The sequence below is a fragment of the Jaculus jaculus genome, chromosome 4, assembly GCF_020740685.1.
Source record: "Jaculus jaculus isolate mJacJac1 chromosome 4, mJacJac1.mat.Y.cur, whole genome shotgun sequence".
In the NCBI taxonomy this organism is placed as follows: Eukaryota; Metazoa; Chordata; class Mammalia; order Rodentia; family Dipodidae; genus Jaculus; species Jaculus jaculus.
The window spans coordinates 157,707,015-157,732,521 of NC_059105.1; the positions used below are offsets into that span (position 1 = coordinate 157,707,015).

At 45.2% G+C, this 25,507-nt stretch overlaps 1 protein-coding gene across 17 annotated transcripts in view; it reads right to left on the reverse strand.

The window, feature by feature from the left end:
• Positions 1-25,507, reverse strand: part of Kalrn (kalirin RhoGEF kinase) — a 724,529-nt gene that overhangs the window by 449,174 nt on the left and 249,848 nt on the right. For all 17 annotated transcript variants that reach the window (XM_045147196.1, XM_045147195.1, XM_045147193.1 and 14 more), the window contains exon 6: positions 2,955-3,077. In XM_045147196.1, coding sequence (XP_045003131.1) covers positions 2,955-3,077 — 123 coding nt within the window. The remainder of the gene's footprint in view (positions 1-2,954; positions 3,078-25,507) is intronic.

Below are 25,507 nucleotides of genomic sequence, written 5' to 3' on the forward strand. Positions count from 1 at the left end.
CTGTTTCTTTTGAAGGTGTCCAAAAAGTTCATTTATGTATATATTTCTCTGGTAAGAGGACATACCACCTTTATTTGATTTCAGAGGGATCTAGGACTTCCCCCTCACCACCAAAAAATAAGGAATTATGGGCCTATATTTCAGTGGCAAAACATGATTCAATAGCAAAGAACTGACCTGCAGCTTGAATGAGAATATGTTATGAAGACATTTACCTTTATAGGTATACAAAGGTAGGTGTGTGTGTGTGTGTGTGTGTGTGTTGTGTGTGTGTTGTGTGTGTGTGTTGTGTGTAAGATCTAAGAACAGACAAAGAAATGCCTCAATGAATTTCCCCTAAAGAACTGATTGTATCTATAGCCACCGGTGTGAGCAGTAAGCAGCTACTTGCATTCATCTGACTCTTGGCCGCATCATTCATCATCCAGGCCAGTGGAAAGGGCCTGTAATCCCCTTCTTTCACCTGTTTGGGATGCTGCCATCCCTCTTTGTGGGAAGCTCCTTTTAATTGTGAACGTGTAAACTTCCCAGACAACAAGGGCACAGAGCTGCATTTATGAATGTAATCAAACAATCCTCGGAGTCTCCTTCCCTTTCTCAGCAGCCCAGGAGGAGATCCAGCCTCAGCAGGCTGCGGATAGCTGCGCGCTGCTGGCACAGTCCCATAGCCGGGCGGGAGGCTTCAGGATGCGCTGCAACACATGAATAGACTGTGGGTACTAAAATCTCTTTTCTTTTCCCATTTTTATAAGATACTTCCCTTCAATAAATTTCTTCCCTTGGTTTTTGTTCTGAAAATAGTAAATTTGTCAAAGCAAAGGTTTTTCAAAGTGCCATTAATTCACAGTTATCCACACTAAAAGGGGAGAGCAGTGGTGCAGATAATTCAAAGCCAAAGGCTCTTTCCATTTAGCTTTATAATGCATTGTTTCAAAGGGCTTACCTCCCTAATTATGTTTGTCTTTGTTTCTTAAAATGAGCTTCCTGCTGTAGGGTGAGGCACTTGGGTGAGGTGAAGATTCTGACACAGAATTGGTGAACGTTGTCAGGGGAAATCCGCAAGGCATAGAGATAATCAAACTTAACTAGACCCAAATTCACATTTTTAATCACTTGTGATCAATTATTTTGCTCCCCAGTAACTAAAGTGAGCCTGTGATGAAATAATTAGTGAAGACTACTCGGAAAGGAGTGAATATTCACATTTACATGCGTACACAAGACTGTGCTGCATTTACAACCTTCTTTTCTGCAGCCAAAGTGACCTTTCTGTGCAAATCTCGCAGTGGTCATCTCTACCTGAGAGTCTCTGGTAGCTCCCTATGCTAGTCATTTGGGCTGTTCACCACTACTAGCCTGCGCTCTCCCAGGCAACATGATCCTGGATCCTTGAAATTAGATGTGGTAGCACGACTGGTGTTGGCCAATGGGAAATGACCCAATGTATCACTTATAGGTGGAAGGTCTCAAAGCCAGCATGTGTTTGGCTCCATGCTTTGTCTGGCCAAGCAACTGGTGCTATCTGAGATGGTGACTGCACCATCAGCCCCTATCCCTGGTGTCCATGATGAGCAGGCACCAGGGACCTCTTTTGTTTTGAACCATGTAGGCTTTAATGCTCTCAGCTAACACAGCGTATCTACTATGGCACACATCAAGCCATGCTATGATTATATGGGTTTTTACCTCTCCAGCTAGATGCTGAGCAACCTGAGACTAGAATGATTTCTTCTTCTGCATGTTAAGTCCAGTACATAGCATAATAATAATAAATAATAAATAATAAAATAAGTGGGAAGAGAATGAAGTTATCATTTTCTTGGCCTCTGTGACCCTCCAGATTTGTATTTTTTTTTTTTCTAACATTTGTCCCACTCACAGAATCCCTGCTACAAAGGCAAAAGGTCTCTGGTTTTCAGATCTATAGAGAATGAGGACACTATTCTGGAACAACAGTGCAAGAAGGAAGAGTGGGCAGAAGGGTGCCAACTGAGGCACAGTCAGCCTGCATGTGTTTAGAATACAATAGGTTCAAGAAGAAGACAGCACTTAAAAAGGAAGCCTTTGGGCAATCACACAGAAAAAAAAAAAAAAAACTAGTATTCTCAAAGTATTAGGGTTTTTGAGGGATCCTATGTATCATTTGGACTAGGCTGCTGCATGCTCATCAGTATCGTCCACCAACACTGATGATGACTTACCACGTGCAGGCATAGTTCTGTCTACAATTAACTCACTGGTTCTTCAAACATCCTCTAAAGATAGTTACTATAGTTTATATATTTTACAGATGAAGGAACGGCACAGAGAGGTAAATTTTCTGCAGCCACGCACCTAAGAAATGGCCTTCCCGTATTTAATACCTACTTGAATACCCTCTCTCATGCATGTTCCCTGCCAATGTATCGCTTCCTGCAAGTCACGTACTGCACCTCCCTTGAACTGTCATCCCCTGGACGCTTGCACCGCCTAGACCAGCATAAAATCGTTCTCTCTTCTTTCTAAAGCAGCCCCTCAAATATCTGAAGGCAGTGATCATTGGTCCCATAGGGTACCCCTTCCTACTGTAAACAACCCTGACTCACTCAACACTTCCCAATGTGCTATAGCTTGAGGCCCTTCTCCATCCCAGCTCAGTGATTCACACATGCTTGGGGACCAAAAAAATGTCAGCAAAGTCAATGGAGTGGAACTGGTGACTCGCTCTTATTCCAGCCTTGTGCTGAGCTAATGCCTCCTGCAACCCCAAGCACATTCCTTTAATGCTATGAAGAAGGGCCCAAGATCTGCTGTGTAAGAACAGCTGAATGGCCCCATGCCTTGCACTGGTCCCCATCCTGGCAAATGGACTATTCAGAGCTCCCCAATCTGATTCAGGTCAGCCTCTCCCCTTCCTCTGCCTCAGGTCCACTCCATCCTTCCCAGAGGCTGCTTGGAATGTCCTTCCCACTCACCATGGAGTTCATGGCAAAGTGATTGTGCTGCGTTTGGAGGTCTAGGGCATGCTGGTAGCTGACTCCAATCTCCGTGTGGCTCTGCAGAAATAACTCCTTGTTGTGGCTTATCCAGTCGAACATCTAAAGGTAATAAAAAGATAAAAAGTGATGAGGAAGGTTGTGGGTGCAAACAGGACAAAACATTCAAAGCTACTGAAAGAAAAAAAGCCTCTGGCTAATGCCCAGTGAGACGTAGTCATCTTGCTGAGGCAAGATGAGCCACTGTTCGTTTCACAAGAAAACCCTCATTTTTGTTTTTTTGTTTAAGCATAAAGTTCCACAGCAGCCACTGCTCCTCTACAGAGCCTGAGGGAAAAGAGAAAAGTAAGAGAATTGAGGAGATATGAGGGAAGCTGTTCAGTATTCACAGGCAGCTACCACCTCCTTGTAGAAAGCTGGCTTTGGGGGCAGGAGGTGAAAGGGCAGGCTGAGATGCCCAGCCCATTCACTTAGGCCTCCGCGCCTTCTCCAGGCAGCCTGCTCATATGACGGGGACTGACCAGACCCCAGCTCCATGAGGTTTCTCGCTCTTCAGGATGCCAGGCCCACGCAAATCAGTGCACAAGGCTTCCTAACTTTTGAGGCTTTCAGAAATAAGAATGTGATCCAATTTAGTGCAGCAGAATGTGAGAAGTTTTCTGGAAACATCTGGGACACGGACTCCAGTTTTTCTTTCTGTCATCCTGTGTGTTGCTGACCTCACATTGCTATAGCCATCTGTTGGAGGACAGTGGAAGGGAGTGGAGCCAAGGCAGCTACAGGAAATAGGTAAATCCCTGGCTGAGCCTTGCCTGCACTCCATCTTGTCTCTGGACTTCCTGAGGACTTGAGCCAAGAAATCCTTTGTATTAGTCATGCCCATTTAACATGAGGTTTGTATGGTTTTCTGCCCACAGATGTCAAGTGAGATAGCAGGAAAGGCATGAGGACCCTTGCTGAAGAGGGTCTGCTGCCTTCTGGAGCCTTTGGGAGGGGCTCAAGGCTTCAGGGTAGAGTGGAGGAAGAGCTGAGCAGTGGAGCAGGGGAATAAAGACAACACTGGCTTCCTGGGGCTGGAATGTGAACTCACTCAGTTATATTTAACGGGTACTTATGGGACATCTGCCATGTCTGAGGTGACAGAGTAAATTTATGACTAAAATGTGGTTCTTGAAATTAGATGGCTTTTATAATGGCCAGCAGAAAGCTGACATGGACTGAGATCCAGCTTTAGGATACCTAGTACACAACTCAATTAAAATCACAACTAAGCCAGACATGGTGTGGTGATGCATGCCTTTAATCCCAGCACTCGGGAGGCAGAGGATCACCATGAGTTTCAGGCCAGTCTGAGACTCCATAGTGAATTCCAGGTCAGCCTGAGCTAGAGTGAGACCCTACCTCAAAAAACAAACAAACAAACAAACAAAAAATCACAACTAAAAAAAGTCTGTGGTTATGACAGATGTCAGTGTGGGATACTGATGGAGACAGAGGAGAGAGAGCAGGCTTCCCAAAGATAGTGACCCCTGCACTGAGCACAGCTCACCTCAGGGAGAAACTGGCCCGGTGAAAGGCTATGTGATCTAGGTGAAGCAGGGGTGGCAAGTACAGGGTGGGATCTGGGGAAACACAGTGGGTGACCTTCAGCACCCTGGCTTTACCTTCCTGATGAAATGTGGATCGGAGGACCAGGTGGGCACGCTGACCCTGAGAGCCTGCACACAGGTTTGTGGAACAGGGGCGGCATACTGGCAGCAAGATTTGGGTGGAAGGTCCTGAGGAGACTTGTGAAGTGTGAGTGAGCTGTGGCAGTAGCACAGGGTATGGGCTGGGGGAAAGGTGGACGTATGTTTAGGGAGCTGTTACCATAATCCTGGCAAGGGCAAGAGCCTGAACACCCAGAGAAGGGAATGGAAGAGGGTGCTGTGAAGTGGGCAGACCTGTGAGCTCTTGGGGGCAGGACCTCACCATTGCTTGGCGAGGGAAGGACGGAGAAAGGTAAGGGGGACCAGCCACGGTACACTGGTTCCTTCAGTTGAAGGTAGCACCACAAGGCCTGCCTAAAGACGGGTTACGAAGCTGGGAGGCAGGCCGAGATAGTGGATTCCGTTTTCGATGTGTACCTTTGAGAAGTGTGGGAGAATTTCAAGTGGGCATATCCGGTGAGCAGCTAGATTTATGAATCTGAAGGTCTGGAAAGAGACATGGGGGCTGCAAGGCTGCACACCTAAGCTCACGGACATCGCCTTCCAGAGGCAAGCATGATGACCTAGAGATGACTCGTGCTTGAACTCCTTCATCTCTCCTATCTACCCACACTGATGGAAAAGGGAGGGCAGTGCCATTCTTCCTCTCCAGTGTCACAGGGCTTGTTTCAGGCCGGGGCCCAGAGTCAATATTTGTGCTATGTGCATCTCTCTGAACCCACCAGCCACAGCCGGCCCCATGTCACAGGCACTTGGCCAGGGTTTCCTCCGCCCTTCCTTTTAATTATTATTAAGGACAAAAGAAAAAGGAAGACCAGTGACCCAGGAATTTATAGGCTTCTTATTCTATAATTTTTGATCTGTACAATTCTGTCTCCTAACCTCATTTCAAAATGATCTCTCATCCCTTTTCCTTACTAACAAAAGAAATCAACCAAGTGAATGACAATCTGAGATGCTTGAAAACCTTGGAACACATGATGGAGAAACACTCACTCCATATACATTCTTGACTATCTCAGTAGCCAGAAGTGATCTTCCTTATATTTTTGGTGGAGTGACTATTTATATATGAAATAGATAGTTGGGTCATATGCAATGCCACAATGATTGGATGGCTGGGCACCAGGTCCCTGCTGGCCTATAGAGCAAGGAAAGTTGGGCACAGGACAAGCAAGGTGGAAAGCAAAGCAAAAGGGAAGTGAGAGAAAGGCGGGGTGGATGGTGCTGAGGCAACAGAACGCCTAGCTGAATTGGCTCCTCCAAGAGTCCACGGGCATCCATGCCATTCCCAGAGCCCATGTCTGCTCACCGCCTGTTCACTGGCAGTTGGGTGCTCTGACAGAGTGTAGCTTGTTCTGGAAGAACTGCTGCAAAGAACTAACACATGTCTCTGAAGGGGGGGACCTGCTCTGGGGGCCAAAGCCAGGGTTCCTCCAAGATGACGCCTTCCTAGGGGATAATCATAAACATTCTCTGTTCCTAACACTGCTTTCTACTTGTAGATAATTCCAGCCCTTGAAAACCTGGTTGTCTGCAATAGCCACAGTCATTTCTATCACATTTACTAGAACAGGCTTCAGAGACAAAGTCCATGGGCACATATGTATGTTCAGTGACATGGACAAGGACTAGGTTGATCCCAGGCCTTGTTTGGTCACTAAATCCCCTTCAGACTGTGTGAGAAAGCCATTACATTTCTGGGATTACTCTGGTTTGAAAAGGACAGTGGTTCCTAGGATGGAAGAGTGCATTCTGATTTGCAATTGGCTCAGTTTTGGAAACCTATGAATGCCTTTTTTAATTGAAAATTAAAAAAAAATAGTTTTATGGACTCTCCTAGGGAAGAATGTAAATTTGTTGCTATAGCTCACATTTTCCACTTTGGAATAGAAGAATGTCAGTGAGAAAACTGGTGTTATCTTATAGCCAGAGAAAAGCAGCTTCTTGGTCTCTGCTCTGACACTTAAGTGCTTTCCATTCAAGATGTCCACTGCATGTATGTCTTCCTTGCATCCTCAAAACAGTAGCACACAGGAGTTATCATAGGGCCCTCTTGACAGAGCAGGCTCACGGAAGTGAAGCCCAGATCTAGAAGTCATTATTCCACTGAGTGCCACATTCACTGAGTGCCTGCCAGCCATGCTCCAGATGTCCTGCTTCCCATCTGAGTGGCTGTAACCTCCAGCCCTGGAAAGGTGCTGCTCTTCACTTGCCAATACCAAGCTGCCGCCTCTCCGTTACTACTCCATCAGAAGAGAGCACGGATGCCTGGACATAGCTGATTCAAACAGCAACACTCCTCTCAACAAATACTAGAAGTATAGGCCCAGTGCAAATAGGCTCTAGGGTAGCTAATATCTAAAGAAGTCGATCCTTCCTAAACTCCCTCCAGTTTCTAGCTAGGACAGCTTATAATTTGATCCATCTGAATTTGGTTCTCTAGAAGACACTTGAACTGGACTGATCTAAAAATGTTGAAGAAAAAAAAATGCTAAAGAAAATAGCTCAATAGTGGTTTCACATTTCTTAATGCCCTTTTAAGAAACTATAACTGTTGCAGTCAACAAAATGTGATATAACTAAAAAATTCTTTCCTGAGGAAAGTTCATGTTGAAAAAATGAAATTGTATCTCTGTCTGAAACTGTTGGTTTTTTTTTTTTTTGTCTTATTTAAAAAGATGTTATGTATGAACTACTAGAGGTTTTTTCATTTTGTTTTTAAGTACACTAAGTAATTTTTTAATGCTGGCTAAAATTCAGTAAAAATAGATACAAACCTTCTTAATAAATAGTAAATGTTAAAGGAATCTATCTAAATGCAAATTAGGAAAATAAACACAAACCTTTCCTTCCATTGTTTTAAAAGATGGGGGTAGCTAAAAAGGTTATTATTGTTCTGTTCTGTTTTTAATGAAGCTTAACTATTTCATAGAGCAAGAATATTAAGTAAAGATCATGTGTTTATTTTCCTTCATTTGCCAAATTAGCAGTAGCATCTGATTTAGTTTTTTTAACTTTCAAACCACCTTACTCGCTAACTACAGATTACATTAAAGAGGTTCATACTCAGTCTTGCTGAAGAGATTAACAACACAGAGGACAACCAGGGGGCTTCCTGTGACCACTGAGATGTACCCTATAGTCTGCAATGAGCCATCCATAAAAGCCATACCTTACAAGGCATTGATAACCTTCTGTAGGTTGTTAGGTTCATGATGAAATAAGGTTGTATGTGTGTTAGAGTGCAAAGACCACAGAATAGAATTCAGGTTAGTACAGAATGCTGGATAGACTTTGGTAAGTTTTATCAAGGGCTTGAATCTCAGTTCTTTATCTATAAGACTCAGGTTAATAATTTGCACTATTTAAATCATAGTACCCTAAGTGCAGTGACATTCAAATAAAGGGGATGGATAAGAACACACACACACACACACACACACACATGATAGATCTTAAAATCCAGATAATGAGCACATTCTATCACACATATTCCCAGATGTTTTCACGTGGAGTACAAAGTAGACAAGAGGTGTGGGTTGAGAGCCATAGGTCCACACTGCAAAGATTACCGTGGGCTAACGGCAATCATGCCTGCAGTATATACAGTCCTCTACACAGACGTGGTGCAAAGCCCCCCCCCCGCCCCCAACAACACACGTGTGCCCTGGAGGGGGGGTTGCTTACACCAGACTCAGAGGACTCTCAGGGTTCTGCCCAGGACTCTGCTGTCTTCCTGCTGCCCTGGATGGCATGACCATAAAATCAGGACAGTAAGTAAAGATCTGAGCCTCCCCAGGTTTCACGGCTGCCACCTCATGTCACACTCCCTGTTCCCTGCTCTCTCTGCCACAGGCTTATCCTTTCACTAGTAGAGACTTACTCCCTTTGGCTCTTAACAGAGTTTCACTCAAAAGACATGCCTATTAAAATACAAATTTTCCTGTAGTCCCTCCTATAATTAATTTATCCTGGATATAAAAATAGCTCAGCCCCTTTTAAGCATGAGATAGCAATGTGATCCTAAAATGAGGTGACAGAAGGACATTAGACTGAATGTGAGAGGCCATGAAGACAGAAATAAGTGGTAACCAGACAAGTTTCCCTGACTTGTTCCCGAGCAAACACAGCAGCATGTGGGCCTCCTGTGTGTGTTCTTGCTCGTGGTCCTTACGACCTTTCCACCCTGGTTTTCAGCTACCCACTCTCCTAGGATTGAATTTTTCTGCTTTCCCATAGCCAAGCAAAGGGAGAGAAAATATTAAGGAACCTGACTGGTGGACCCGGTTTCTCTCCAGTATTCTGCAAGACCCACAGACTACTAGGAAGCCCAGGCATGGGTATGGGAGAGATCATTACACTGACCTTGGCAAATACAGAGTCAGTGGGATGGACCTGACAGGCTGCAGCTGTGAAAAACATTATTGACAGAGGGAAGGTACTCTGCCTGTTTTCCTTTAAATTTGTGGCGTGGGAGCTTTCATACTTTTATATATTGCATAAAAGAAGCCACTTTCTCTTTTATCACAAATCCTTTCTGCTCCAAGAGGAAAGTTTAGCTGGTTACCTGGGGGTGCTGGCATCAATGGATGCTCAGTAATCAGCCAGGATGCCAATTTCATTAACCAAGCTGTGTCTCTGACCCGAGGGCATTCCTTAAATCTCAACTCCCATATTCTAACAGCCTTACTGTGGCTCATCATCTATAACCATCCCATCTTCTCCAGGACACAGCCCAGTGTCCACTGTGCACAAAAACCTTCTGTGCACAAAAACCTTCCCTCTCTCTACAGGGTAATCTGATCTCCAGTTAGCATCCAGGCTCTCTTAAGCTGATAACAAATAGATGCTTATGAACCAACATATTATTAAATCATGGTGAACTATAAAAATATTCCTAATTGGCAAACTACCTGGATTGAGAGGAACTATATAAATGTCCATCAAGGACACCACATTCACACTTTCCTGAATGTGATAACTCTTGTAACTGACACGTGCTTTGCCGGGACCAATGGAGCTGTCATAAGACACACTGGTTCCCATGGGGCATGGAGTCCAGAAGCATGGCAGTACCTGCAGTTGTCTAGTACAGATTTCACCTCCTAGCATGTGAGTTGGGCTGCCACAAGGACTTCCCCACTGGTAAGGTACAGTTCCCATCTCCTGTCTGTCTCAGTAGACCAGTGACAAATGTGACCTATGATACTCTTATAAATCTGAATGTTTAGTGGAAACTCAGACTCTTGGTAATTGTTAGCCTGTTCGTTACAGCCAAACTATATTGCCAATGGTACTGGAGCACTTCTCATTCTCTGTTGTCATCATCATCATCATCACCATCATTATTATTATTTTGGCTTTTTGAGGTAGGGTCTCACTCTAGCCCAGGCTGACCTGGAATTCACTATGGAGTCTCAGGGTGGCCTCGAACTCATGGCGATCCTCCTACCTCTGCCTCCCGAGGGCTGGGATTAAAGGTGTGCACCACCATGCCCAGCTTCTATCCTTATTTTTAATTTCTCTTCATAACAGCAATAACAATAATGGCAGCAGTAACAATCATAGCAACTAATGTTTGTTATAGATTCTTTATGTGCCAATCCATTCTAAGCATTTTTCACGTAGTAACTCACTAAATCCTCCTACTAACCTAATAATGATCTCCCCAATATTAATCTCCATTATCACTGTTTCCATTTTACAGAGCAGAGGGATAAGGCTCAAAGAAGTTCATTTAGGGTCAGAGAAATGGCTTAGCAGTTCAGGCATTTGTGTCTACAGCCAAAGGACCCAGGGTCAATTCCCCAGAACCCACGTAAGCCAGATGCACAAGGTGGCATGTACATATAGAGTTCACTTGCAGTGGCTGGAGGTCCTGGAGTGCCCATTCTCTCTCTCTCAAATAAATAAATAAAATTAAAATTAAAAAAAAAAGAAATTGACCTAGAGCTACACAGGTAATAAATGACAACAGAGATTCAAACCCAAGAGATCTAGCTCATGTTGATGCTCATAACCATGATGCTACACTTTCCAGTACACTCAGACCTTCATCCCCTCTCTCCTTTCCTCTATCACCAACCCTTCCGAAATGTGTTCTGCTGCCCTTGTTTTACCTCCGCCCACTTCGTCCTCCAGTCTGTCTGCTTTGCTGCTTTCTTGAGTCTGCACCCACAATGAAATCAGTTCCCTCCTTCATCCTGTCAGTGTGCTCACACATAGAATAAGATGCAGTCTTTTCTGGCCTTCTTGGCCAGCTCCTTTTCAGCTACAGGCCATCTACCAACTGACAGGAGGGCTTCTTCCTGCTCTCACACTCCTCCAAGGACCAGATCCTCTCAGGGAAATCGGTGCTTTCTTATATTGGAACTGCCTTCTTTGAAATCTTTCAGCATGCTGGAAGTAAGATCATTCTAGCTTTGGAAGCTCACCGACCCTACATTCATATACCCATTCTTGCCTCCCATTCCCCTGGCTGGCCCCCTATGGTCTCCTCTTATGTCCCTTACACCCTTACTGCAACAGTCTAAAGACCAAACCTCAGCCTCTGGCCCTCAGTCATCAAATAGGGAAGGACATAATGGATTAAAAGATGCAACACTGAAAAAGATTTAGAATTTACAAAATAATGTGGGCAAGGGGTTGTAGTGTAGCTCAATGGTACAGTACTTGCCTAGCACTTATGAAGACCAATGTTTGAGCTCCAATGCTAGATAGAGGGACCCAGACAGAAGAGCGCCACATGAGGTGAAGAAAGCATTATCCTAAAACCATGGACTCTGGCTGGTTATTCCCAGCGCCAGAATTGAGTTTCTCCTTCACAGTGAGCTGTTGGCCAGGGAGACATGAGGTCCCCAAATTAATACGTGCCATTGCTAAAACACTTCAAGAACTAAAAGTTAAGTCCCTATTGCTGAAGACATCACAGGCTGCAGCCACAGGACATCAATTGATCTTGAGAGAACTAAGAGGGAATCTAGTTCCCTCCTGGCTAGTCATTATAGTGCTGCACAGTGCTTGCAAATAAACAAAGTTATTTCTTAAAAAACAGATTATGTGGACATTCTAGAATTTTGAAAACACAAAATCTTAACTTGAGATCATATTGGATAAATTCAGCAGAACAGACATAAAAAACATTATCAAGTAATGTGAAAACAATTCAACAAAAAAATAGCATTATTGACACATGTGTCGAGAGAAAGCAGACATACAGAAGAGATGTGGGGCCCAGCTGAAGCTCTGGTACACGGCATAAAGCCTGCAGTGGTGGTACACAGATGCTGTGTGTGGCTGTGCAGCAAGGTTACCACTAGGTACGTGTGCTTGTTGAACACTTGAAGGTGGCAAGTGTGCAGAGGAGCTTAGTTTTGAATTTTACTGACATATTTTTAAAGAATTTTTATTTTTATTTATTTGAGAGAGAGAGAGAGAGAATGGCCATGCCACTGCAAACCCAAATCAGATGCATGTGTCATCATGGCTATCTGGCTTACATGGGTTCTGGGGAGTCAAACCTGGGTCCTTCGGCTTCGTAGGCAAGTGCCTTAACTGCTAAACTATCTTTCCAGCCCTGAATTTTACTTATTTTTAAACTAATTTAAATTTTAGTTATCTATGTCTAGTGGCCACCGAATATTATGGGTATTCATAGAAATGCATTATTAGAGCCACGGAGGGTTGAGAGGAGAAAACAGGACCTTCAAGAGTAGTACAGGGAACACTGGTTCACCAACATTCATTTTACTGTAGATGGTTTGTTCAAACCAGCTATGCTAATTCTGTTATAATTTGTTATGTACTGGTTCAGGGATGGGCAGGTCTTAGCCAATATGAACCAAGAGAAGAAATTGCTTGGTGTTTCTGAGAAAGAGAAGCAACCAAATTATTCCATTCTTTCTTGTTGTAATTTTTTTTATTTTATTTTAGAGAGGGAGGGAAGGAGAGACAGAGAGAATTGGCATGCCAGGGCCTCAGCCACTGAAATCAAACTCCAGATGCTTGTGCCACCTAGTGGGCATGTGCAACCTTGCCCCTGTCTCACCTTTGTGCATCTGGCTCATGTGGGAGATGGAGAGTGGAACATGGGTTCTTAAGCTTTGCAGGCAAGTGCCTTAACCACTAAGCCATCTCCCCAGCCCTTTCCTTTCTTTTTCTTCCTTTCTGTGCCCACCAGCCTCACCAGGCGAAACTTTGGAGCCTGTTACTCTATGACTGATGGCTGTCATCTTATAAGCAACTGGGAAAACTTGGGATGAAGTTATGGGCAGAGAAGCAAGACAGAAAGCTCCTGGTTTCTGGATTTTAGACTTGTATGGGTTCTTCAGTTCTGAAGCTCACACCATCTCTGGACACCTACTTTAACTGTGAAATAAATTTCTTTGGGATTTAACCCACGTTCAGTTCACTATATTATTTCTTACAAAGAAAAATACCCTGACTCAAAGTGCCACATAGTCATGATGTTTGACATAATATTTCATTCATGTATTAAGCATCCCAAACACTAGGTTGGAGAACTGTGGTGAAGGTCAAGGTCACAGTCTAGCAGGGAGACAAATGCACTCAATATTACTACCAATGTTACCTAAGGTGAAAAGGGCTAGAACAGGGGTGTGTGCTACAGGCTGATAGCAAAAGAGCCTTTGTAAAGCATGAATGGTGCTGCAGTCAGGTTCACATTGCTGACAGAAAACACCCAACTAAGAGCAGCTTGTAGGGAAAAGGGGGGATTCTTTTGGCTTACATACTTGAGGAGCTCCATCATGGCAGGGGGAAACGATAGCATGAGCAGAGGGCGGACATTACCTCCTGGCCAACATCAGATGGACAATAGCAACAGGACTGTGTGCTAAACACCGGCAAGGGGAAGCTGGCTATAATACCCATAAGCCTGTCTCCAACAATACATTGTCTCCAGGAGGCTTCAGTTGTCAAATTGTCATCAGCTAGAAACCTAAGCATTCTGAAAACCTAAGTTTCTGGAGGACACCTGAATCAAAGCACCACAGATGGCTTCCAAAAGCAGCAAAATTTAAACACTTGAAAGATGACAGGATTTAGTCAGGTAAAGGTGTACATGGATAGGGACTCTTATTGAAGAAAGGTCTAGAGGATTAAAACAAGGCCCTGAAGTGGAAAATATGCAAGGCAAGGAAATGGGTCTTTATCTACCAGCAATGGGGAACCACTAAGTAAGAGTAATGCCATCAACTTTGCTTTAATCCTGAACAGAGTATCTATACTTGGGCATTGGGACACGGACACACACACACGGAAAGAGACAGAGGCAGAGATGTGCCTACGTCATTACAAAAGTAACTTGAGGGCTGGAGAGATGGCTTAGCAGTTAAGCGCTTGCCTGTGAAGCCTAAGGACCCCGGTTCGAGGCTCGGTTCCCCAGGTCCCACATTAGCCAGATGCATAAGGGGGCGCACGCATCTGGAGTTCATTTGCAGAGGCTGGAAGCCCTGGCGCGCCCATTCTCTCTCTCTCCCTCTATCTGTCTTTCTCGCTGTGTCTGTCGCTCTCAAATAAATAAATAAATAATTTAAAAAAATATTTAAAAATAAAAGTAACTTGAAGATAAACTTGGTATCATAAAACAAAAGCAATGAGCACAGTACAGACTTCTTACCAACTCAATCTCAACCTCCACTTCCCCCAGCTGCTTTCCCATTCCTGCAATGTCTGGGGCAAAGAAGATAAAGATGATGCCATCTGAAAGGTGGCATCACAATGTGATGCACAGTAGATGGAATGTGTGCCAACTCCTTCCCACCCCCACTGGCTCAGACAGGACAAACTGGCAGCCACAGAAAGTAGTTGCTTTCTGATTACAGAAACCCAGGCTACAAAACCTCATGCTAAAATCACACCCTGTTCTTGACAGATGAGCTGCAGCGGGCTCTGCCTGGAGAGGCACATGTGCCTGACAGGCCTTAAAAGTCCTCTCTCCTCACTCCTGCTCTCCCATGCTAAGGTCTATGAAAGAATATCTCACCATTCCATTATTCATATAGATAGTTTCAGGCATTAAATAGCATTTTGTTTTTGATTTCTGTCTTTTGCATTTATTCTCCCAACTTGTGTGCCCAGACAGACTGAATCCCCTGCAGCACTGGCAAGATATGCCCTGCCCTCCCGGGAGGGAAAAATGGTCATTTGGGAGCCAGCAAGTCAAGCAGATGAGAAGTAGGACCAGCCAAGTTAGGATTCAGCCCAGGCAGCTCTGGGATATTGACTCTAATAGGCCAAGTTCCTTCCGCTTAAACCACAAATACTGATAAAAATATTTTCAAGAACACTGTCAGGGAACATACTTCACTCACTTCCCAAAATGTAAAACTGAAGAGGTCAAATCTTATTTAATCTAAGCTGAGAAAATAGTACTCAACTTTATCCCAAGAGCTAAATTTAGGCATCCATCAAGAGCTGGCCCTTGGCAAGTTAATTTAGATGAACTAATGGTTGTTCCTGGCATACAGGATATACTCAATAAAAGGGAACTATTATTGTTACTGCAAAAAAAAAAAATGAGTGTCTGGTAGATGTTCTCATCCAGTCCTCCCACACGTCCTAAAACCAGCTGTGCCAGTCACTCGCACATCTGGGAACAAGATTCAACATGGGCACTCCGTCCCTTCTGGCAGCCTTCCCTTGGGTAGGGGGACTATCTGAAAGGAGGGGGTGTTGTAGTGGAGGGACCTGTGCTAGGTAAACTTGAACTTAAGGAGCTGGAGGAAGAAGGCCAAGCACTCTTCTGTCCCTTCCGCTCTGTCCCGTTCCAGCAGCCGCCTCAGCAGTGAGGCTTGAGTGGGAGGCCTGCAGGAAGTCAGACACGTGCACAGGAAGATGCCTGGTTTCCAGAACCCACCCGCCAGAGCAAAGCTGAGCAAGCTCCTGAATGGAGGAGAGCCCAACCACTCCTCACAGGAGTGACATGAATGTCTGCGTTGAGGCAGTGCTTGCTGGGTAGGACAAAATAAAAAATGCAAGAACCTCATAATGTGCATTAATCTTTTTATAATTTCCACTGCCTCTCTCACTTTTTTGTGCCTTAGAAGAAATCACCTATCAAACTCCATTTGGTTGTCCATCCTTCTGAAATGGGCATCTGTTGCCACCCCTATCCCACAGCCATCACGGCTACCATGAAAGCTTTGGCATGACTTTCACTTCTCTTCCCTGACCTCAGCTGACCACCTACCTGATCCCAGTTCCTTTCTTTTTGAGTCTCCAAGCATTGTCCTTTTCGTTCACGTTCCGTCTGTCAGCTCGTTTGCTCTCACTTGGGTTTGCATAAAAGGACCAGTGCCGGTTTCTGCCTACAGATTTCCCCAGTGCGATATGAAAACTTGCTACAGCTGCCATTCTGAACAGCAGGGACCTTAGGGAAGTCCCTCGAACTTCTTAGCAGTAGGTGGTGCTCTTGGGCCAGCTCAGAGGGAGTACTCAGAAAGTTTGGCTCTGTCAGGCAGCCTAGGAAGGACAGGCCATGCCACAGTGTGCCTCTGAGGAACGCTGCATAATCAAAGATGCTGGCCCTAAACTGCAGGAATGCGCAATGTAATTGGAAAAGGTAGGCCTTTGAACGAACAGCTAGAAGACCAGATGGGATGAACCGGGCCAACATGAAGGGTTGCATGGAGTTGCACAGAGGGCAGAAAAAGCACCTCCACTGGGGGTGGGCAGAGTGGGCAGCACCCGAACTGGGTCTACAGTCAGGGAGTTTCACTGGGCAGAGCAGGTAGAACAGGGTTTTTGTTGTTGTTGTTTTTGGTGTGTGTGTGTATGATGGGTGAGGTGGTGCCATCAACAGAGCTGCAAGATGTTACAAGAGTTAAGGCTAGAGGAGGATGTGATGGGCACGGAATACACAAGCCTGGTCTCACTCTCCATCCTAGACCCTTGTGGTTTGTGCCTTTTCTTGACACTTCATGCCAAAGTCACCTTTCCAGGGGTCTTGTGAACAGGACAAGTACCTTGAGAAGGAACCAGCCAGCTCATCTGATTAGTGCACAGAAAAAAAGGTTATGACTTCTCCCCCCCCCCACAAGGATCTTTTTTTAAAATTTTTTTTTATTTTTACTTATTTGAGAGCGACACAGAGAGAGAGAGAAAGAGGCAGAGAGAGAGAGAGAATGGGCACACCAGGGCCTCCAGCCACTGCAAACCGAACTCCAGACACATGCGACCCCTTGTGCACCTGGCTAACGTGGGTCCTGGAGAATCCAGCCTTGAGCCGGGGTCCTCAGGCTTCACAGGCAAACGCTTAACCGCTAAGCCATCTCTCCAGCCCAAGATCTTTTAATTTATTTGCAAGCGGGGGGGGGGGGTAGAGAAAGAAGAGACAGAGAGAGAATGGGCATGCTAGGGCCTGTAGGCACTGCAAACGAAGTCCAGATGCATGTGCCTCTTGTGCATCTGGCTTACATGGGTCCTGGGGAATCGAACCTGGGTCCTTTGGCTTTGCAGGCAAATACCTTAACCGCTAAGCCATCTCTCCAGCCCCACAAGATCTCTTTTATTTGAAAAAAGGCTTACTACGTAAGGACTAGGGGTTAGCAACGGAGCAGGAGAGTGGTATTTACTAGGGGACAGGGAATGGGAACATGAGGAAAAGACCTCCTGGAATTTCAGCAAGAGACAGGTCTCTATAAAATTAATATACCTTTGCATATGATCATAGGGTTTTTTTCTTTCCGGAAGACAGAGAGGCTTTGGTTGGGCATAGGAATGGTCTTGGAAGATCCATGGGACTCCAAAGATGATATTACCTTGAACTGGGCACGTCTCTGGGGAAATGGAGAGAGTCACAGGCCCATGCATCTGAAACCTGTTAACCCAACACACACACATTGGAAATGCTCCCCTAGGCTTACGTAGGAGACCACAGCCTCCTACATTCATGCATGAGACTCTGAGTTAGAAGCTGCTCTTCTTTGATAGGTGGGCTCGTGGTGTCCAGGCTGAATTGTAGTAGTATCTGCACTCCTCTACACACATATAAAACATTTCTCACTTGTGCAACTAGGACCAAGAGGTGCAGACCCCTCTTTCTTCTCTTACTTAAAATGCTGTTCTTGAGAAATTCACACTGGGAGCCTAGGCCTATATCAGTGAAAGTTGGCTGTAAGAACTCAGGGGATTTCGTCTGGAACAGAGAAGATGGGGGCCACACAAGTATTCCAAAGGTGGACAGGAGGAGGAAGAGGCTGATTATTGAGGACATCAAGGGACTATAAGAAGGAAACTCCAGGAAGACAGGTTCCTGGTCTGGTGGAAGGAGGCCTTTCTGACCACAGGGCTATGTGAGAGTGGTACAGACTACCTCACAAGGCTGTGGTGTCCTTGACCCTGGGAATGCTCAGCAGAGTCTGGAAGAAGTAGGAGTTCTGCCCTAGAGGATATTGGACCTGATTCTAAGATTCCTAGATGGTTCTGGCAGGGCTCAAACCGGCCATGATAGTCCAGGTTTCCTTGCGGTCCCTGAGCTATGCAGTGCATTGCTGAACCACTGTTGTGCTCCTAGCATCAGGCATGGACGTTGCCCTTGTCCCCATGGATCCTTAGCTCCAGCAGCACTGCGTCAGAGCTACTGCCAGAATACAGCCTGTGCTTTGGGACTGTTGGACTCCTGCTCACACTTGTCCCTCTTCCGAAACCTTACCTGAACAGTTCCCCGTCTGTGATCCCACAGCAGCCTTGTGAACATAGTAGGCAATGGGGATTTGTTTATTAGTGTCTCTGCTTAGCTGTAGCTCAACCTCCAGTTAACCCGTAGCATGCCACTTGGCATTGACTAAGGAAGCTAATCTTTAGTAATACTGTCCTATGATCCTGGTCATAAGCTTCCATCTCCTTTTTCCTCTGCCAGCAACAGATCATGTGGCTAATACCCACTGGCAAGCTCCTTTTTGAGACCCTTCTTAGTGTCTCCAATCACCTGGTTCCTACCTGGCCTCCATGTTCAGCTGCCACATTCCACTCATGTTTCATTCTGGTACCTTTATGGTTAATACTACACTCCCCATCTTGCCTTTGTGCCCCATAGGAAAGCCCTCTCACATAGCTGTCCCTTTACAGACTCCATTCATCTGCATGGACCAACTCGTCTGTCTCTGCAAACCAACTAAGCTCCAGGCATATCAGACGTATGTAGGTATGCATATATGCATGCCTGCATGCACACAGTTTCTTTAATCCACAAAATAATTATAAGGCATACATTAAGATCTATATTTTATAGATAAAGAGACTGACAGTCAGAGAAGAGGAGACTGGCCAGATGCACTCAGAAAATAGCCAAGCTAGGAGTCCTACTTGGACCTGCCTGAATTCAAAGTCAGTGTTCTTTTTGAGAAGTCTTGGATGAGTCATGTGGCCAGTGGTCTGTGCCTTATACCTGGGGACTGAGCTTCTCCAGCTCTGGCTAAGGAAGGAAACAGTAATGCAAAACACAGGGGGAGCAATAAGATCACAGAAACAGGTTTACAAACAGGCTTGGGGGTACACAGGCCCTCCCAGATTATGGGCAAGTACAGGCCTGAGGAGATATAAGGGTAGGGCAAGAAATGGGAACAAAAGTAGGAGAGTAGGGGAGTCGTTAAGGTAAAGAACAAGAAGGGGGGCTGGAGAGATGGCTTAGCGGTTAAGCGCTCGCCTGTGAAGCCTAAGGACCCCGGTTCGAGGCTCGGTTCCCCAGGTCCCACGTTAGCCAGATGCACAAGGGGGAGGACATGTCTGGAGTTCGTTTGCAGTGGCTGGAAGCCCTGGCGCGCCCATTCTCTCTCTCTCCCTCTTTTTTTTTTCTCTCTGTGTCTGTCGCTCTCAAATAAATAAATAAAAAATTTAAAAAAAAAAAGAACAAGAAGGGAAGCAGGTAAAATGTCTCAAAGAAGCCTTCCACTGGAAACACAAACTCAATTTGTTTTACTTTATACATTATACCTGGATTCCCCTGGTTCTTTAAAACAAGTACCTAAGCCAAGTGTGGCAGTGCATTGCCTGTACTCCTAGCACTCGACAGGCAGAGACAAGAGGATTTTGAGTTCAAGGCCAGCCTGAGATACACAGCAAGAACCAGTCTTCAAAACAAGGGTGGGGTACCCAAGTAATTTCTATCTTTTCCAGAAAAGATATGCTTTCTTTTCATTTGGATCACCTCTTGCACTCACTCGCTTTCTCTCTCTCTCTCATATGCACTATCAACCTAATCCTATACTCCTCCTCAGTTAAGCAACAGATGCCTTTTTATCTTAACTTGCCCAGGTTCTAACCAGTGGAGTGGCTACTATTTCTAAGCCATCCTTTTCTTACGAGGTATGAAGAATTGCACAAGAGTAGAGGGACATTATCCTTTGTGCCTAGCACACAGTAGGCACTCAGTTTCTGTTTACAAATGGGCCCATTAGTAAGCATTTCTTAGTTGGTACTCTGTGCTTTACACACACACACACACCCATCTTCTAAGGTCCATTCATAAGTAGAGGCCGCACAAACAGACTGTACACACAGCACAGCGGTTCAGGTTTCTGTGTCCTCCAGCCTTGCAAGGGGATCATGGGAGGGAGCCGAGCTTTCCCGGCCTGAGCATCCCTCACAACCCTCCCTCCACACTGTTCTGCACACCCACACTCCTCAGGCAGGCTGCTACAGTCAGGATGCAATGGGGCCTGAAATGCAGGCAAAGAGGGCGGGGGGAAGGAGAGAGAAAAAGGATGTAAGAAGGAGAAAAACAGCGTTGGGGGAAAATACACATACAGTCTGCAGAACATTGTGACTTGGATTATTTTGGGAATCTAATGTTCCTAATGTGCAAGGGGAGGAAATGAGAAAAAGTATGTAGAGATTCCCAGGACCGGCAGGCTGGAAATAATTCAGGACACTGTGTTCTGTGTCGGTGGGGGGGGGGGGGAGGAGGTAGAGACACACTTCCTTGCCCAGAGTCCAGTCAACAGGAGGTGGAGGAGTTCCATGGGTTAGGTCTGGGTAGGAGCAAGGAGACCAGAAAAACAAGAGGGCACCAGAGCCTCTCTCCAAAAGCAGCAGGAAATTACAAAGTGCCCAGTAAGCCCTTGCCTTTCTGTCCTCCCCAGTGGTTGCAGCTATTTTTGTGGCCCTCCTTTAACACAAAGCCTCACACGGCTGATTGTGCTGAGACTTGGTTTGCCCCTCCGGAGGCCTGTCCAGTGCTTGGCAGTAGTGAGGTATCTCATAAGGTGCTGTTATGTGTTTATGTCTCTTCTGCAGGACAAGGAGCCTCCAAAAGATCCGGTGTATGTGTACGTGTGTTGGCTGGAGCACGTGTGCATGCCTGTGGGTATGGGTGCATGCTGGGAGAAGGAAGCAGAATGGACCTCAGAGCAGAACACTACTCTCCAGTGCTTATCTACTGGCTCTGTCCACTTGACCAAGGCTCGGCATTCCCATCCACAAAGTGGGAGTTAGATCCATGCCTGCCTGGTCTACCACATCAGGCAAAGGGGAGATCAAAGGATGAGCCACAGAATGAGTGACTTTGGGTGGATCTCTGCTCTAAGCCAATTTTTTTTTTTTTTAATGTAAAAGGAAGGGCTTGACCAGAAAACTTCCAAGGTCATGGGTGTGAGAACACTTTGGAAACTGACATTGAAAAGTATATTATGTATTGTGATTTCTACAAAGGCACTTCACTTTGATAAATGACTTGGATTCATGGTCAGTGCTGGCTTATGGGGCATGGGGCGGGAGGTAAGGAAAGAGAAGAAACAGTGAGCCAATGTCCAGCACAGAAGGAGAGACAGTGGGATTTCTTGCACCTGGCCCCACTGGTTCTGGTCACCCTAGGCAGAATGACTTGCATCATTTTTGGGCTCTAGGGAGTGAACAGAACTATTTATGCCTTGGAGGAAGAGGGCAGTAAACAGCAGAGGAGACTTTGCTCAGAGATGGAGCATCCCGGGAAGTCCTAAAATGCTAATGGGACATACACACCTCAGTGATGCAAGTACATATCACCCTCAGTACAGCAGCCTGTTGCCTACAGTGAGGCCCTTCACCCAGCGATGCCCAATAAATTATTTTCTCAGGGTGATTTATATGAAAACAACATTATCTTATTTGCACAGGCTTTTCAGAACATAAACATGCACGTATGAATATATTTGGTGAACTGTAGTTAGTACTTCTGGCTCCAAGTTTTCAAAGGACTAAGACAGAATCCTAGCTATAATGCAGAGAAGAGAACAAATGTCTCAAACATTGAAGACACCTTGTAATGGCAGGTAGCTCCTCAATCTTTTTTTCTCTGTGGCTGCTTCAAGGACAGATTGCTTCTCTAGAGATCTTTCCCTGTGGAGGCTCCTCCCCGTCATCTACCCATCAAGTATGACCCCAATTTGACCTATGTGCTCCTCTGTTGTGCTCCGCCCGCAGGTGCTGTACACACAACCCTCTGACCTGTGAGGGCCCCACAGACCTATGTCGTAATTTCCGACTCCTCTCAAAAGTCCGTTCTTAATTTCATTCCATTAGTAATCATTGGGAATGATTTAGAGCGTGTTCGCGTAGACACGAGTCCCAGTGAGAGCCCGCGTGGTCTTCGCAGGCAGCAGCAGCTGGAGAGACCATCACGACGGAGTCACGTAGGGAGAAGAAAGCAGGCTGCCGTGGAGGAGCAGCAGTGCTGGGCCAGCCCCGTGCCTGGCACCTCCACATCCATCCCTCATGCCATCATTTGAAAATCCCCGGGCAGCAGTTTGGGCTTTTCAAAGCAGAAAAAAAAAAAAAAAAAGGACTCTGGAGATTACCTGCTGAAATAATTTCATATTTTTCATAATGCCCAAAGCAATAATCTTGTAAAGAGAAAAACCTACTATAGATATGTAGAGGAGAAAAGAGAACAGAAGAGTAAAAATTACGTCAGAATGACTGAGCTATAAGAGGGCTTGGAGTTACTGGTGAGTGCTGCTCCCAGGCTCTAGTCCCAGCTTGTGCCTAGAACTGACCTGTCCACACAGCCCCGCCACCGGGCCACAACTGGTGCTACTCACCGCCTGGACCTCAGAAGCTTCTTCATGCAATGGGGAGAGGTGGCCACAGAGATGTACACATGACAGTGTTGTCAAGAATAGGGAACACAATAGTTAGGAAATGGAGCCAGCCTAGATACCCTTCAGTTGATGAATGGATAATGAAGACGTGGCACATTCACACAGTGGAGTTTTATTCAGCTATAAAGATTAAGTTATGAAATTTTCAGGGAAATAGATGGATTTGGAAGAGACGATACTAAGTGAGGTAACCCAGGTTCAGAAAGCCAAATGCCACATGTTCTCTCTCATATGTGGACCTTAAACTCCAATGTTTAGATCTGTATATGAATTGGGATAAAAGTCAGTAGAGACCAGGAAGCTAGAAAGGGGGGTATAGTGGGGGAGAGAACTTAAGGGGAGCACATAGTAGATATATAAGTATAGATATACACTAGAAAGGGGGATAGCTTAAGGAGAAGAGATGGAGGAGAGGAGGGGGTGGGAGGAAAGTTAATCAAAACTTAGGATTTATGAATAAGCCATATGGAAACCTACTTGTTTGCTAGCTAGTATTGCACATGCTAAAAAGGGAGAGTTTGAGCAGAAATATCTTATGGGGGTGGATAATGTTGTACCCAAAGCCATAGACTGTTATTAGAAATACTTCAGTGACAGAAATGGGATACCTTCCAGGGAGATGTTGGCCAGGGAGATCCTGAATGTCCCCAAAACATTACGGCCTATTAGCAATGCTCTTGGCTACCCATCAGAACAACTAGATGGTAAGACCTAACTGCTAAAGACTCGGTGCTTGGGCTCAGGTCACTAAGAAATCAAGCTGGAGCTGAGCTGGAAGCCTCCTCCCTGTTGACTAGTTGTCAGAATGGAGAAAACACCTATGCAGCTGTTGAGGGGAGAAAACTCATCAACAGTCTTGACCAGCAGTAGACCTTGCAAGCTTTGCAGCTGGTCAGCTAGGCCAAATTTACCAGCTGGTGGAATGGTGGCCTTTCTGTCATGGGAGAAACCAACTACTTTCTGATTGGGTTTGAGGTCTCCTTTGCAGGAGGGAATTCCTGCCTGGTACTGAAAACCTAATAATAATAATAATTTTAAAAAAACTATGGCTTGGGAGGTCATAAGTTCTTGTAGGGAAATTTTTACCCTTATCTGGCTAAATGGACATATTATACCTACCAAATGGTTATCTAAACACTTATAGTAATGACCATATATTAATGCTACTCTCACTTTTGGTTAAATAAACTTCTAAGATGATGGTAACCAATGATGTGACTCAAAACTCACCAAAGCACTGAGAAGCAACAGTGGAATGCTTAGCACTAATACAGACGTCTCTATCACGCTTTCCAAAGCTCAGGGACCATTGCGGAAGAGGTGGCAGAAAGAATATAAGAGCCAAAAGAAGGGGAGGATTGCTTACAATGCTGTCTTCCAGACACAAAGTGGCCTACATATTCGTGACAAGACCTGCATAAAAGGAAGGAGGGGGGCGGTGGGAAAGATGGCATCAAAATAGAAGAGACTAGTTGGAAGTAAGAATTGCAAATGAAAAAGGATTCAATGAAGGGGGACTTGGGAGAGGAAATGGAGGGGGTGGTAGGAGAGGATTATGATCATGTTCTATTGTTTACATTTATGGAGGTTGTCAAATAAAAAGTTAAAAAAGAAACATATGTGGGCTGGAGGAATGGCTTAGCAGTTACTGCATTTGCCTGCAAAACCAAAGGACCCAGGTTTGATTCCTCAGGACCCATGATAGATGCACAAGGGGGCACATGTGTCTGGAGTTCATCTGCAGTGGCTAGAGGCCCTGGTGTGCCCATTCTCTCTCTCTTTCTCTGTCAAATAAATAAATAAATAAGTACAATGATAATAAAAAGAAACATGTCATATCAAAAAAAAAAATGAATAGGGAAAATGTTTGTGTTCAGCCCTAGACATGACATCTAAGCCACACCCTCCAAGGTTACCCTCCAAGGTTCAGGGAACCTTGCAGAAGAGAGGGTGGAAAGAATGTAAGAGAAGGTAGATGAGAAGGGGGCTACAGAATACAGATTTCTGGGTTCAACAAGTGCTCTGCACTCATAAACTCACAGCATGTACATGTCCATGAGCCTGTCAATAACTCATCACAGATGAAGTAGGGATACATGAGACCCCACACTTCACAGAGTAAATAGTGGAAACTGATGGACTGTTGAACGAGGGAAAGTCACGTCCTTCATGGTGTGGCCACTAGAGAGTTTCTCATTCTCTGGTAAATAACCTCCCACCAATGAGTATGCAGGCAACCCTAATGTAAGCCAGTGGGTGAAAAGAATAAGGCATGGCAGTAAGATAGGATGTATTGGGAAGAAGAGTTTTAATGGGAGGAAAAACAGATCAAAATGGGCAATATCTAAATTCATTGTATACATGTATAAAATTGTAAAAGAAAACTAACAAAAGGGCTCCATCTAATATGTGGGTGTGTTTTGTGTATCCTATCACTAATTTTGTAGTTGAAAAAAATGTCAATAGATAGATTTGATAGTTTCAATAAATGAACTTGGCAAAAATGGCTTGAACAGCTGGGCGTGGTGGTGCACGCCTTTAATCCCAGCACTCGGGAGGCAGAGGTAGGAGGATCGCCGAAAGTTCGAGGCCACCCTGAGACTACATAGTGAATTCCAGGTCAGCCTGAGCCAGAGTGAGACCCTACCTCGAAAAACAAAACAAACAAACAAAAAAAAAAATGGCTTGAACATTTATTTAATAGCAAGCCTCAAGGAAGAGG